General features: G+C 42.9%; 1 protein-coding gene across 1 annotated transcript in view; it reads right to left on the bottom strand.

Annotated features, from left to right (window-relative positions):
* Positions 1-758: 758 nt before the first annotated feature.
* The window catches only part of LOC117345753 (lysosomal protective protein-like), a 47,523-nt gene continuing 33,449 nt past the window's right edge, over positions 759-14,832 (bottom strand). Inside the window, exons 12-15 of the mRNA XM_033914856.1 lie at positions 8,719-8,794; positions 6,323-6,412; positions 3,148-3,249; positions 759-1,924 (exon numbers count right to left, since the gene is read on the bottom strand). Coding sequence (XP_033770747.1) covers positions 1,841-1,924; positions 3,148-3,249; positions 6,323-6,412; positions 8,719-8,794 — 352 coding nt within the window. The 3' untranslated portion in view covers positions 759-1,840. The remainder of the gene's footprint in view (positions 1,925-3,147; positions 3,250-6,322; positions 6,413-8,718; positions 8,795-14,832) is intronic.

Here is a 14,832-nt window from a genome sequence, read left to right as displayed (position 1 = left end):
GTAGCAAAAAAGAGCCAATCAAAGCATTGTGACATCACTGCTGAGGTTGGCTCTTAGGCATTGGTGGAAAGAGGCATTATGACATCACAATACCTCTGCTTATCAGAGGCTGAAACTTTTCACACTATTTATTTATTCAATTTTCTATACCATTCTCTCAGGGGAGCTCAGAATGGTTTTACATGAATTTATTCAGATTCTCAAGCATTTTTCCCTTGTCCTGGTGGGCTCACAATTTACCTAATGTACCTGGGGCAAGGGGGGGATTAAGTGACTTGCCCAGGGTCACAAGGAGCAGCGTGGGTTTGAACCCCCAACCCCAGGGTGCTGAGGCTGGAGCTTTAACCACTGTGCCACCCTAGAAATAAAAGTGTAGCAAAAAAGAGCCAATCAAAGCATTGTGACATCACTGATGAGGTTGGCTTTTATTGGTGGAAGAGGCATTATGATGTCACAATCTCAGCTCTGGGGGAGCTCAGAGTCCCGGAGGGCTCACAATTTATCTAATGTACCTGGGGTGATGGGGGGGATTATGTGACCTGCCCAGGGTCACAAGGAGCAGCTTGGGTTTGAACCCACAACCTCAGGGTGCCGAGGCTAGAGCTTAACCACTGCGCCAGACTCTCCCCAGATTGTGAACCCACCAGGACAGATACTTGAGTACCTGAATGTAAAACTACTTTCTTAGGCTATCAGAAGCAAACAAACAAAATTAGTCTCGCAGAGCAAAAACACAAAATAAATCAAAAATCCACAAATTGATTTTGTACTCTTTATTGAGATCCGGTAATTTTTAAAATTAAAGAACTTTCACAATTCAAGACAAGTTATTTTTCCCCGCTCAAAATAAAATACAATCAGAAGTCTGCTTCAATCTTCCCTGCATGTGTTATTTCCTTCATGGAGCAGAGCTAACAGCCATCCTGGATACAAAGCACTGGTGTGGGTGCTCTCTGTATGTTTAAGGCCAGAAAGTATCACAGGATCACGGAGATCAATCTATTCATTTCACTTCAACATAGACTTAAGTGCCCAGCAGAAGCTACATCTCAAAGCAAACATGCATTAAAACTTCAAGAGTCAAAATGACCCCTTTTGTATTTCAAGATTTTAGCAAGCTACACAAGATGGTTTAAATGCACTGCATTTATGTTAAAGCAATGGCCTGTTTAACTGTCCAGGTAAGCAAATGACGGCTTATGATTCTACCCCAATGATTCCTAACTAGGGCCCCTGTTCCACAAGGGCCCTTAATCCTCCATCCCCTGACAAACGGCCTTAAACAACTATGGTCATGGCTTCTGAATTCCATTTAGGCCTGAACTATGATTAGCTACTGCTCAAAAAGGAAGTTTCCCATTTCATTGTATTCCTAAAATCAGATATGTTTACACAGAAAAGAAACCCCAGCCTTCAGCTCAGGAGTTCCCCATTTCAGCTTCATTTGAAGTCTGGCATCTCCTTGTCCTATTTTGGTACCCGTATTTTAAATGACAGGGTCACAGCTGCTTCATTGTGTTCCCCCTGTAAAAGCACCACGAATAAAGTCAAGCATAGGAGCAGAAACCAACCCACTCTTATAAATGTATCCCTGCATCAGAGTGATGAAAAATAGAAATAGAGTTAAAGGTTCCTTGACCAGTGTTTTGTCAATCTTGTCTCATTTTGTTTCTACACAGAATGGTTGTATTGGACCCCTGTTGAAGTACTCGTTGTCACAGTGCAGGCGGTAAGAGTATTATGCAACTCCCAACAGCTAAAGAGAAGATAAAATTTAAGCAGCTCTGGAGAGGCGGGCCTGGTAATCACGTCTCCAGCACAGTTTCAGCCCCTGTGCTCCTTAGAATGGCTGCCGGCTCAGAAAACGGCTGAACATGGTGAAGGCGGCGCTGGGATTATCAGATGGTGCCATGTGACCAGCTCCCTGTAAAAGAGATTTAGTACTGTATAAAACTAAAGGATGTTAAACTGATCAAATGCAGCTGCAGGTACAGTAGGTTCCTGGTAACAGTTATCAATAAAGGTTAAGGGGCTCAGAATCAAAATGGAAATATGTCTAAAATCTCACCTAAATCGGCCCTTGGACGATCAAAGAGACAGGTCGTCCAAGTGCCGACAATCGAAATGGGTTTTCGATGCATCTAAAAACAGCTTAGGCCTTTTCAGAGCCGCTGTACGTCCAGAGCTGAAAGGGATGTTTTAGGAGGAGTGGATGTGGGCTGACCTAGACTTAGTCATACTGCAAGTATAACGAAAAGTTTAACTAGACCGCTACATGGAACTTGTACGTCATGACTTAGGAGATCTAAAAACAGGTCTAAAAGCCCAGAAGGTCTCCAAAGTGACCAGATAACCACTGCAGGGACAAAGTATAGACCCCTACACCCTGCCCGAGTGATCACCGACCCTCCCCCCAATACCATAAAAATCAGAATAAAAACATACATACCTGCCTCCAGAACATCAGCACCTGGCACAGGAAAGCCTAGTAGAGCTGCACAGAGATGGCTCAAGAAGTCTGGGGAGGGGGAGGGGGGGGGGGTTAGTGAACCATAGAGAGAAGGATCCAGGCCCAGAAGCCACTCTAACCACTGGCTATTGGGGTGGTAGACATGTGGATCTAGTAGGTTTTGGGGGGGATCCCCATGACCTATAAGGGAGTTGTGGTGAGATGTTTATGTGGCACCCTTTTTGTGAAGTTCGCAGCAGTGCCCCACTACTCTGTTGCCATGTCTGGGTGTCCAATCCATCACTTTGCTGACCCCGCCCACATCCAAAAGGTCTTGTTTTAGGTGTTTTGACTTGGCCAAATTTTTGGACGAGAATGGTGTTTTAAAGACAGACAACTTAGCGGTCTGGACGATCAAACGGCTGGACGTAGAAGTAGACGATTCTCGGGGGGGGGGGAATATTTTGGACGTATTTTTCGAGAATGGACTTTGGACATTTTTGACTTTAGGTGACTAGCGACTTAGGTCCAAAACAAACTTAGACGTATTTTTTTGGATTATGCCCCTCCATGTGTTTTGTCATAAATTAAGGATTTATATTAAACTTGGAAAAACTACTGCAAAGTTATCTCTACGCCTCATCTTCTCATAGATGCTGTTAGAAGACAGCAGCTAAAATTAAAACATCTATACTTACCTTGATGGTCAGGAAAGCAATATTGTTGAACTCCTTCACAAACCCTCCAACCTGTTCACTGTCCCCGTCATTGTACAGCCAAATTCTGCGGTTTACTTGCAACTAGATCAGAAGACAATACAGAAGTCCCAGTTTAAAAAAAAAAAAAAAAGTTTCTAGGGCAGTCTGAAATAATTACTTTAAAACACACTTTATTGGGTCTTAAGATGCCATCCGGGAGGCTTGATAAGTATCTTGGAGGAAATATCCATTCCTACCCCGAGTATTTGTATACAATTCTGCCTCATACAACTTTCTTTAAAATTAGCCCCCTTATTTTTTTTTAAGTCATGTTACTACTCTGTCTTACCTGTCTAGATATTCCATCTTCGCTTATGTTTTATTGCATATTGTGTTGACATATATCAGGGATCTCAAAGTCCCTCCTTGAGGGCCGCAATCCAGTCGGGTTTTCAGGATTTCCCCAATGAATATGCATTGAAAGCAGTGCATGCACATAGATCTCATGCATATTCATTGGGGAAATCCTGAAAACCCGACTGGATTCCGGCTCTCAAGGAGGCACTTTGAGACCCCTGACATATATGTACGAGGGTCATACTGAAATTAACGAGCAACTTTTAAAAAAAAAAATCTTTATTTATTTTTCATCTTACAACAAATACATTATACAGTGGTACCTTGGATTACGAGCATAATCCGTTCCAGGAGCATTCTCGTAATCCAAAATGCTCGTTTATCAAAGCGAGTTTCCCCATAGGAAATAATGGAAACTCGCTTTGATAGGTTCCCATCCTCCACCCCCCCCCCGAGGCCAGCAGCGTTGTTTCCCCCCCCACGAGAACCGGCATTACTCCCCCCGAAGGCCCCCCCCGCCGCCATCAGGCACCCCCCCGCCGCGACCTGAGATCCCCCAACCCACCTGAACCCTCTTCTTACTTCAGTGTAACCTCCGCACCGACATGGGCACCAGCATGTCCTGCCGGTGCCCGAAGATCTGCCTCCTGTGCTGGGCCTTGAGCAGGGCAGGACATGCTGGTGCTGGTGCAGAGGCTACACTGAAGTAAGAAGAGGGTTCGGGTGGGTTGGGGGACCTCAGGTCGCGGCGGGGGGGGGGGGTGCCCGATGGTGGTGGGGGGGTGCCGGATGGCGGGGGGGAGGGTGCTGGTTAGCGGGGGGGGGGGGGTGCTCGCAAATCGAGGCTCACTTGGTTTCCGATGCGCCGATTTTTGCGAATGTTTTGCTTGTCTTGCAAAACACTCGCAAACCGGTGCACTCGTAAACCAAGGTACCACTGTATATAACAATTTTTTTAAAAATCAGAATTTATTAATGTAAACGGTGCCCAAATTGACAGTCACCTACAAAAAAATGGTGCTGGTCATGCATCAATCATACCTAAGCGCCGTTTAACGAATCGCAGCTAAGGGCACCCACCAGAAAACTTAATGTAGCCCAGGGCTTTACTGGCCTACAGTGCAGACGGCTAAGTTCTTTAGTGAATCGTGTCTGATGGTGCCTAAATCCCACTCTGCTTCTAACCATGCCCACTTAGGCGTAAGGCATCCTGCTGTAGACTCCTTCCAGCACCTATTTTTTTTAATGAGTTTTTAATTGGGTAAGCTATGGGGGGTGGTAATAGTTAGCTCACCCAGGAGGGTTATTTTAGGTCAAGCTGGCAGCTGTCGGGTCTATGGAGTGGGGAAGATGCTCTCTGTTCAATAAGGCATGCATGGTGGGTCACAAATGTATTTTACAATATTGGCTGAAGGACTCCAAACCTGACTACTGGCATTGGAGAAATGAATTTCATCTACTGCCGACATATGAGGCTCGGGAGGCTCGCTTCAGCTCACAGCGCAAAAGACCGTTCCTGTTGACCTGGGAGCCTTACATACAATCCTTGCCTCATAGAGCTCAGAGTTTGATTTTGAGAGACTGTTTCTAAATGAACAATTGGCTGGGTAACATAATTACACACTCCTCATCCTATCTAAGTTTTAATAAACTAGTAAAAACAAACTTGTACAACCGATTTGTGACCTAAGAACTCCTATTGCCCTATCTCTTTATACTCTAACTGATTTGTAACCAAGATCTCTCAAACCCTCTCTGTACTCTACTTAAATGTATTGACCCCTTTTTCTGGAAACGTCAATCGCTCCTCCTAAACTTACTTGCTCCACTTCATCACTGACGCTGAAACCGTGGATTGAAGACAAAGTTTTATTTTATTTTTCTTTCCAGCTTATGATTTATCTTTAATCTTATCTATTGTTTTGCCTTTTGTCTTTGTTTTGTTCTATTTCTATCATTTAAATTTCTCCAGAATTCTACTGTTCAACGGCTCCCCCTTCTGCTTCTATTCCTTTCTCTCCTCTCTTCTACCTTCCAAAGTATTTAGATCAATGCTGTCTTGTTAAAATGTTTATTTTATTTTTTATTTTTCCTCTAACTCTACTTTTCACTTCTCTATTACCCTCCAGGTACTTTAGTTAGATTGTGAGCCTTCGGGACAGTAAGGGAATTTTTCAAGTACCTTTCTTATTTCTAATCTTAATGTATATTTTCTGTAAACCGCTTAGAACCTAACGGATGTAGCGGTATATAAGAAATAAATTACATTACATTACATTGTGCCTATCATCGCTGATTGTCCAGCTCCTCTTATGATAAACCGCTCGAACTACTATGGCTTTGGCAGTATTTAATAATAAATTAATTTTATTAAAGTGTCCATTAATATAAAAGCAGTCTATTAAGTGGATATCACAACTCTGGGGGGTGGAAAGGGATAGGGGGGCTGAAAACGGGGGTATTTTCTTTGCTAATGTGACATTACAGGGAGGGGGGAGGTTTATAAGAGTTGCGAACCTTCCCAACTGTGTTAGAATGGACATAGTGTTATGTAATGTTGTGTGGTTTGTATTTCACTTTTGCTTAATAAAAACAGATTTCACATACATGATGTAATCAATTACTGGGGCAATTAAACAATTAAGTTAGACTGTGATAGGGCACCACTGCTTAACTTACAGTGTTGCATATAGAATCTGGGCCATAGTTCCTTCAAATCAGTTAAAATGCAAACAAGTGAGCAGACCAAAACATTTCAAAATCCGACTGTCCGCTAGAGCTGTACCCCAGCACTCATCACACACCGACTCCTGCTTACCTTCTGCTGCAGTGCATCTACAAACCACTGATCTCCAAAAAAGTTACAGGCCATGTCCACATCTCCATTATACACCAGGATTCGGTACGACTGTGGAGAAAGCCCACCGCCACAAACTTTATTATTCAGGACTTGTTAGACCGCTTTAGCTGACAAGGCAGGACTAACTGTTTACAGACTAACAAAGAAAGGAACTACTGTATAACAACTTTACTTTTGAAAGTATGAGTGAATTCTAAACACAGGATACTATCCCACCCAGCTCAAGCCAAGAACCCCCTTCTCACCCCCAAGCAAGAAAAATTACATGGTGTGATAATAACCTGAAATAAAATAGTGTAGTAACAGCCAGATATTATCAACATTGACCACCACTTCTGCTCCATCACTGAGGACCCAAAAAACCTTAGCACTTATTCAGGAAATATTCATTGGCAGATACCCAAGATCTTAAGCAGCTCTCCATCCTATCACCCCACAGCATCCCATGTTCTCTTCACATTTATGCTCTTGGTCACTTACTCTCGTGACAATGGCTGACCCAAGCCATGCTCTGGTGTCCTCTACTTCCTCCATTTTCTCCAACCTCACTTTAAGCAGGGGCGAGAGTGTGAGTGGGTAGCCCCCACCTGCACAAGCTAAATTAAGCTCAGTGGAGCCTTCAGATAAATCTATTTGAACAAACTTTTATCGCCCTCTCCACCCAAGAAAAAAAAAAAAGATGGCGGCAGCTGCAGGCACATGTTGCTGTTCTAGTCTGTGCAAAATTTAATGCACATATGCATAATCTTGAAAACCCAACTAGCTAAAGTATTAAAGATTTTGGGGAGCCCTGCTCTTGCTGATCAGTTCATTCAGATCCTATTCAAATTTAAGGGCTGAATTTGTTACGTGTATTTAACATGCATTGTGTATGCCATACCAACAGCTTTATGACTTGAACCATTTCAAAATGGAGGCAGTTTAGCTCATAGATCACAATGAATATGCATGAGATCTAATTAGCATACAATGAAAGCAGTGCATGCAAATAGAACTCATTCATATTCACTGGGGAAATCCTGAAAACCCGACTGGATTGCGGCCCTGAGGAGGGATTTTGACACTCCTGTTCTAGACAGTAAAAAGTACATGGTCTGAGAGATGTTTAAATACCTACTAGGCATATATATACATGAGGTGTAAATACAGTGGTGCCTCACACAACGAACTTAATTCGTTCCAGGAGCAAGTTTGTTATGCGAAAAGTTCGTTATGTGAAACGCGTTTTCCCATAACAATACATGTTAAAAAAAATTATTCATTCTGCAGCATAAAATATGCTAAGATGAATAAAAAAAGATAAATTTGTCAAAATGGTGAAAATGGTGGTCTTGCTGAGGCCAAACTCTTTGACGAGGTCACACTGTTTTACCCCACATTCACTCCTCCTAATTATTTCCCGTTTCATTTCAACAGAAATCACCTTCCTGCTTTTTTTAGAAGCCATGATATATAAAAAATATTGAGTTTATCTTAAAAGGACGACTGCCGCGATACGTGCTTAAGTTAAGTGCAGTGACTAACGACTGCCTGCAGTGCCTGCGCGGAAGGATGCAATACATCGGCAGCGATCGTGGAAGCTCGGGCGACTTCGTTGTGTGAAACGAAGTTCGTTGTATGAATCATGACATGAAGTTCGTTGTGTGCAGCGTTCGCTGTGCGAGGCGTTCTTTATGCGAGGCACCACTGTACCTACTAGGCATATATACATATGTCTTTCAGTTGAAAAGAAACTCCGGGGTGAAAGTGTATAGGATGAAGTTAAGAGACAACAGGGCTGAGGCGTAATGAAAGGAAATATTTTAAAGAAAGGGTGGTAGATGCATGGAATAGTCTTCTGATAGAGGTGGTAGAGACAAAGAGTGTCTGAATTCAAGAAAGCATGAGACAGGCACATGGAATCTCTTAGGCAGAGGAGGAGATACTGGATGCTGCGAATGGACCATTTGGCCTTTATCTGCCATCATGTTTCTCAACCAATGAAAACCCTTAGCACACTTGTCCCCTTGGAATTTTGACACTAGTTAAAAGCTCACACCCTAAAAATCACAGGGCGCAACGCCAAGCTTTTCTTGGACACTAACATGAAAAACACATTTAGTAGAATCAGGACCATAGCAGGAAGAGATTGTATACTATGCCTGGTTCTGTTGGTACCACAATATATTTTTTTACCTACTCAAACATATCAGTTATTTCTATATATTTTCTAAATTTTATTTTAAAAAACAGTGTTTTAGGATGTTTGTTATCTAAGGTGCAAAAAAATGGCCTTCACTGAAAAATGTTCTTTTCCAATGTGGAAAAACTAGTTAGCTATTAACCTTCCCTTCAAAAGAGAGCCAGTTACTCACCAAGTTACTCAGCAGCTTCAGGTACTGTTTACGCATGTCTTTTAGTACACATCCATAATGACTGTACACTTCAGAACTGTGGGGGGAAAAAAAAAGTTCTCTAGTTTTATAGGGCGGCATGTGAATGTGACCGTTGGGCATCCATCATTTATTTGGGTAGCAGGCCCCACTGGACAACAAAGCTTTTGTTTCTTCAACACTTTTCGGTGTACCTTACAAATTTTTGGCAGCTGATCATGAAAATCACATTTAAAATGATGTATCATGTAATGTTTTACCCCTCCCCCCCAAAAAAAGTACATTTTTACATTATACTTTCAGGCTAATGCAATTAATTCTTAGCTCAATTCTTAATATAGGCCTATTGCTCACATTATACCTTGCTGGGTATAATGTGGGCATGTCCGGATGTACATTCAGGGCAGGTAGCATAACGCCCATGGAAATGATGCAGTTTGGGCAAGCCTGTACATGAGCTTGATGGATGCTGTCTGAAAAGGCTATATAAAAGCAGTTCGCATACAGGGATAATCTTCATTGTATGTCTATCAGTTCGGGTGTTTTTTGATGCTTTAAGGCAAAGATGTCAAATACAAGGCCCGCGGGCTAAATCCGGCCCGCCTGGTCGTTTTATATGGCTCGCGGTCCGATGCCCCAATGTTATCTTGTGGCCGGCTCCCTCCTTTTCACAGCCATAGTCTGCATGGAGCCGTGTGCAGCAGCTCCTCGCGTGTCCCACACCTCATCCAGAAACATTCCCTCCGACGTTGCAACGTCAGAGAGAAGGCTTCCGGTTCAGATGCAGGACGCATGCGGCTCCGTGCACACTACAGCTATGAGGAAGAGGGAGCCGGCCACAAGATGACACTGGGGGGCATTGGACTGAGGGCCTCATAAAACGGCCAGGTTGGAGCCGGCCAGAAGATTAGACACCCGGAGGGAAGCACAGCATGGAGGAATGATTTTATTTTCAAGTTAGTGTTTGAATTGTGTCAATTTTGAGCATTTTAATCTGCTGTCTATCTTTTGCACTACTCAGGAAGAAATACATTTGTTTCTTTTTCTCTGGGGGTTGTACTGCATGCAGAATGTTAAATCTTAGGGTGTTTTTTAAACATATTAGTACTTTTAGTTTTTGGGTCTTTATACGGAGACAGTCCAAACTACCTGAATAACCGCCTCATCCACAACACCGCAACCAGACATAGGAAAACTCACACCCCATTCTCATACCCCCCAATTAAGGAGGTCAAACGGAAAAAACTATATGATGGCCTCCTGGCCACTCAAGCAGCCAAACTAGACAACCAAATCGCCAATCTACGAAGAGAGACTGAACAAATTGCAGCTCTACACTCTCGAGGAACGTAGGGAGAGAGGAGACATGATCAAAACATTTAAGTACCTCACGGGACGTGTCGAAGTGGAAGATGATATTTTCTCTCTCAAGGGACCCTCGGCCACAAGAGGGCACCCGCTCAAACTCAGGGGCGGAAAATTTCATGGCGACACCAGAAAGTATTTCTTCACAGAGAGAGTGGTTGATCATTGGAACAAGCTTCCAGTGCAGGTGATCGAGGCAGACAGCGTGCCAGACTTTAAGAATAAATGGGATACCCATGTGGGATCCCTACGAGGGTCAAGATAAGGAAATTGGGTCATTAGGGCATAGACAGGGGGTGGGTAAGCAGAGTGGGCAGACTTGATGGGCTGTAGCCCTTTTCTGCCGTCATCTTCTATGTTTCTATGGCATCCCTCGACTACAAGACTTTTAGAAAAGAAATAAAGACCATACTCTTCAAGAAAACTCTGAAAAAAGAAATAATACCGCAAGTCTCAAACTCCACCTCTCACTAAAGCCAACTACCCCAAACCTTACCCATTTCTTACTCTTTTTGAAAATGACCAATTTTTTTTTTTTTTTGTAAATTCTTGTTGTAATACATCTTGGATAATTCTTTTGTAATCCGCCTTGAACTGCAAGGTAATGGCGGAAGAGAAATCCCTAATGTAATGTAATGTAATGTATTGTATTTGCATAGGGGTTATCTGTGTTCTGGTAGGAATGAATGTTGAGAAGCATACAGTGTGTTTTGTGTAGTTTAATTTTGTGGTTAACCATTACCATTATGTGTTAATAAGATTATATTGTGTGTGTATATATGAAAAATGAATGAAAAAAATGGTGTTATAATTAGTATTATGGGGCGGGGTCTGGGGGCGGAGATTGGGCGGGGTCTGGCCTGTGACTTAGCCTGTGCTTTGGATTTCGGCCCCTTAATGTGATCGAGTTTGACACCCCTGCTTTAAGGCATAGTATTAAGAACATAAGCCGTGCCTCTGCTGGGTCAGACCAGAGGTCCATCATGCCCAGCAGTCCGCTCATGCGGCGGCCCATCAGGTCCAGGACCTGTATAGTAGCCCTCTATCTATCCCCTTTTCCTTAAGAAAATTGTCTATGTAAGTAACTTAATTAGTATGAGAGTTAATTATGAACTGCTTTAGGACGATTTGTGACAGCAGAAATGTCTCATCGATGTCGCTGCAGCTGCGATCCATTCTGCTATATTTGTGGTGAGTACACACTTAAGCCTCAAAGACGCACCATGACTCGACTTATTAAGAAAGCATATGAGTTGTACTTCGGTTGCAAGACTGGAGATCAAGCCAAACCATGGGCTCCTCACATTTGTTGTGTTGTCAGTCGTAGAGCTTGGCTCCAAGGTTCTCAGAAGTCAATGCCATTTGCTATCTCAATGATATGGCGAAAACAGAAGGCTCATTTGACAGACTGTTACTTCTGTCTGACAAATGTATCTGGTTTCTCTAGTAAAAATAAGAAATCAATTGAATATCCCAATCTTCCTTCAGCCATGAGACCAGTGCCTCATGATGACAGTCTTCTGGTACTGAAGCCACTAGAGAAATGGAGCTTAAACGAAATGTACAAAGAATCTGCAATGCACTAGCTAAGCACTGGCAGCAACATTGATCCTGGTTTTGAACCATGTACGTCTGGTGACCTTCATCAAAATTAAATGACCTGGTCAGGGACTTACGTAGGTTTGTCAAAAACAGAATTATTAGGTTCAAGACTGCAGGGATTGTGTTTGCCCTTGCCAGGTATGAAAATTTCTGTCTTTTGAAGCATTTTTGTCGGTCCACAGATCAGATATGTCATCAATGATGAGAGATTTGAAGATTGGTTAGTTGGGGCAAAGAAAATTGCCTGGAAAGCATTCAAGGATGTCGTTGAGAATTTTCTTGGCAGTTACAGAGCACCAAACTATATTCAACTGGATGATCGAGCCTATGCAGAAGCGTGGAAGTCAGATCTCTCGATTACCTTGTCGGAGGCTACCTTTAAGTCCTTTGTTCTTGCTATTCGTAAGGTTATGGTCAATGTAGCCTGTTGGGAGCTGCAATATAAATTTGCTCTTCGTCTACATATATCTCCCCGCAGGGCTTACTTGGCTGGGACAGCTCAGACCTCCAGCTGTCCTAAGTGTGGCTGTCGGGAGGCCACTTTGGGTCACATGTTCTGGCAGTGCCCTCCGGTGCAGCGCTTTTGGGACCGGTTGAGGCAGGCCCTCTCCTCTCTTTGGAAGTGTAGCGTAAAGCTGGAGGCACATGTCCTTTTTGATGTTTTCTCTCTGCAATCCCCTACACCGAAGGGCTACCCTGCTTTTCTTCAACGGGTGATGCTTCAAGGAAAAAAAAGACTATATTGTTGCTTTGGCTGGAGCAGCAGGCACCTACTCTTCGACAAGGGTGGCAGCATATGACCACTTTACTGAAAATGGAACGCACTCAGCTCCGCACCCTGGATTCTTCAGCAGGTCGGCGGTTTCTGCACATTTGGGGACCCTTCTGGAATTCCTTCTCCTCAATTGCAAGGAGTAGACTATTGAACTACTAAGATGCTGAGAGAGTCAAGCAGTGTATCTGTTGTTTGTGATACTTCCTTTTGTCCTCTATTTTTCTCCTTTTCTTTCGCTCACTTGCCTTAGTTTTTGGACTTGGGTGGGTGGGCGGTTGGGTGGGTGGGCGGGGGTGGACTGGGTGGTTGAAATTGGAAATTGCCTGAGCTTGTTATTTTCTGTTTTCGCTACTCTCTTTTTGTATTGCTGGTTCTCATGTTGGATGTGCTTGTTTCCTGTTGCTCAATAAACATGATTTAAACCTATTCAACTGGATGACAAACTTCTTAGAGCACACAAAACCATGAAGTGCAACGTGTCACTGAAGATGCCCTTTCTACATTCACACTTCTTCCCCACAAATCTTGGTGCAGTCATGCGACTAACATGGCGAAAGGTTTCACCAGGACATTGCCACTATGAAAAAAAGATAAACGGGGCAACTGGAATCCATTAGTGCTGACACTGCAACGAGATGAACTGGACACAAAGTACAAACGAAAATCAGCAGGAAAACACTTTTAGCCATGGCGAACTATCACAGCGTATCAGAAACTTTGTGCATTAAAACATGCTATAGTCAATTAAAGATATCATCATGTTTCTCAAAATTTATTTGTGATACATCCAGGGGGAAATTATATTTGTGTTGATTTTGAAGGAGTAAGCAAAATTTTTGGAAAAATGTTTTGTCCAGCGACATCTGCACTTAATGCGTTTCTGTTCTGAAACAAAGAAATGCCTTACCTAGCCTCAAATGCCAGAAGCATAAACATACCACAGAGCACAGGACAAACAAACCGTTTACTTACATATGCTATTTGCAATCTTGAGATACCAGATACCAAGGAACCATCCGGTGGATCCACATTTATATATATATTTTTAAAAAAAACCTCATCCACCACTTTCTCACAACTGAACCAAACTGAATAGTTAATCATAGCACATAATCTTGAGAACCCCTTTCACCCTCGATAACATTCATCTGGAGTTGGTAACATCATTAAAAATATTGGGTGTCATCATCGATGATAAATTTTCTTACCACGAGCACATAAGTAATACTGTAGAATCTTGTTTTTATAGACTGAGAATGATTCGCTCAATCTCTAAGTTTCTAGAGCCAAAATTACTAAATATATTAATTCACTCTAATTAATCGCTAAGCTTGATTACTATAATTTTTTTATTAATAAATGTCACGCAAAAAAAAAAATATAATTATAAAAATATGAATATAAATATGATATATTGTACTTAAAGTATTCATGAAGGAAAATCAAGTGTGTGTTTATAAGATTATATGTATTTTTCTGATACACTTGTAATATGAAAAAATGAATAAAGAAATTTAAAAAATAAAATAAAATAAATGTCACGCAAAAAGAAAAGAAGCGTTTTCAGATAATCCAGAACGCTGCCTTTAAACTCATTCATAACGGTAAAAAACACGATCATGTCACTCCTTTTCTGACTAAATCTCACTGGCTTCCAATTAACCACTGTATTACTTTTAAAATTTTACTCTTAGTATTCAAAACCCTTTCTGGAAGGTTCGGTGCCAAGAGAGCAGGGAGGAGTTGCTGCAACTGCTCTTTAACCTGCACCTGAAGGATGGCTGGAATATGCTCGTCCAAAGAAGGCACCGGTACCGCTTTCTTTTTCTGCGGTACCTGTGGTGCCGCTCGATGCCCAGAGGATGAGGAGGCAGATGAAGATGCACTCACCTCTATAGGGGCGGAGCGTTTGTGCGGGCGCCTCGTGGTCGGCAGGACTGGACTCGCTGCTACAGCAACCGGAGGGCGCTCGAGCGGGGAAGGCTTCTTAGCCGGTTTACCTGACTGGTGCGACGCCGGAGCGGTGTCACGCGGCGTCGAGGAAGTAGGTGCCGATTGCGAAGGAGCCGATGCTGGTGTCGATGCCGCAGAATCAGCCATCTCGGCACCGAAAAGTAATTTCTGTTGAATTTGACGGGTGCAGGTGGAAGCCCTATGATCCGGACCCAGACACTGTAAACACCAGTTGTGCGGGTCGGTCAAAGAAATGGGCCGTGCACACCGTTGGCACTTTTTGAACCCTGGCTGAGGGGGCATGAAAGTAAAGACGGCCTCTGCCAAATCGAAAGCCGAGGCTTCGATGATGGCAACAGGCCCCGCCGGGGCGAACCCGAGAATAAGAAAAAATATATATA

The sequence above is a fragment of the Geotrypetes seraphini genome, chromosome 11 (genome assembly GCF_902459505.1).
Source record: "Geotrypetes seraphini chromosome 11, aGeoSer1.1, whole genome shotgun sequence".
Lineage (NCBI taxonomy): Eukaryota > Metazoa > Chordata > Amphibia > Gymnophiona > Dermophiidae > Geotrypetes > Geotrypetes seraphini.
This window is presented reverse-complemented; position numbering and strand designations above follow the sequence as displayed.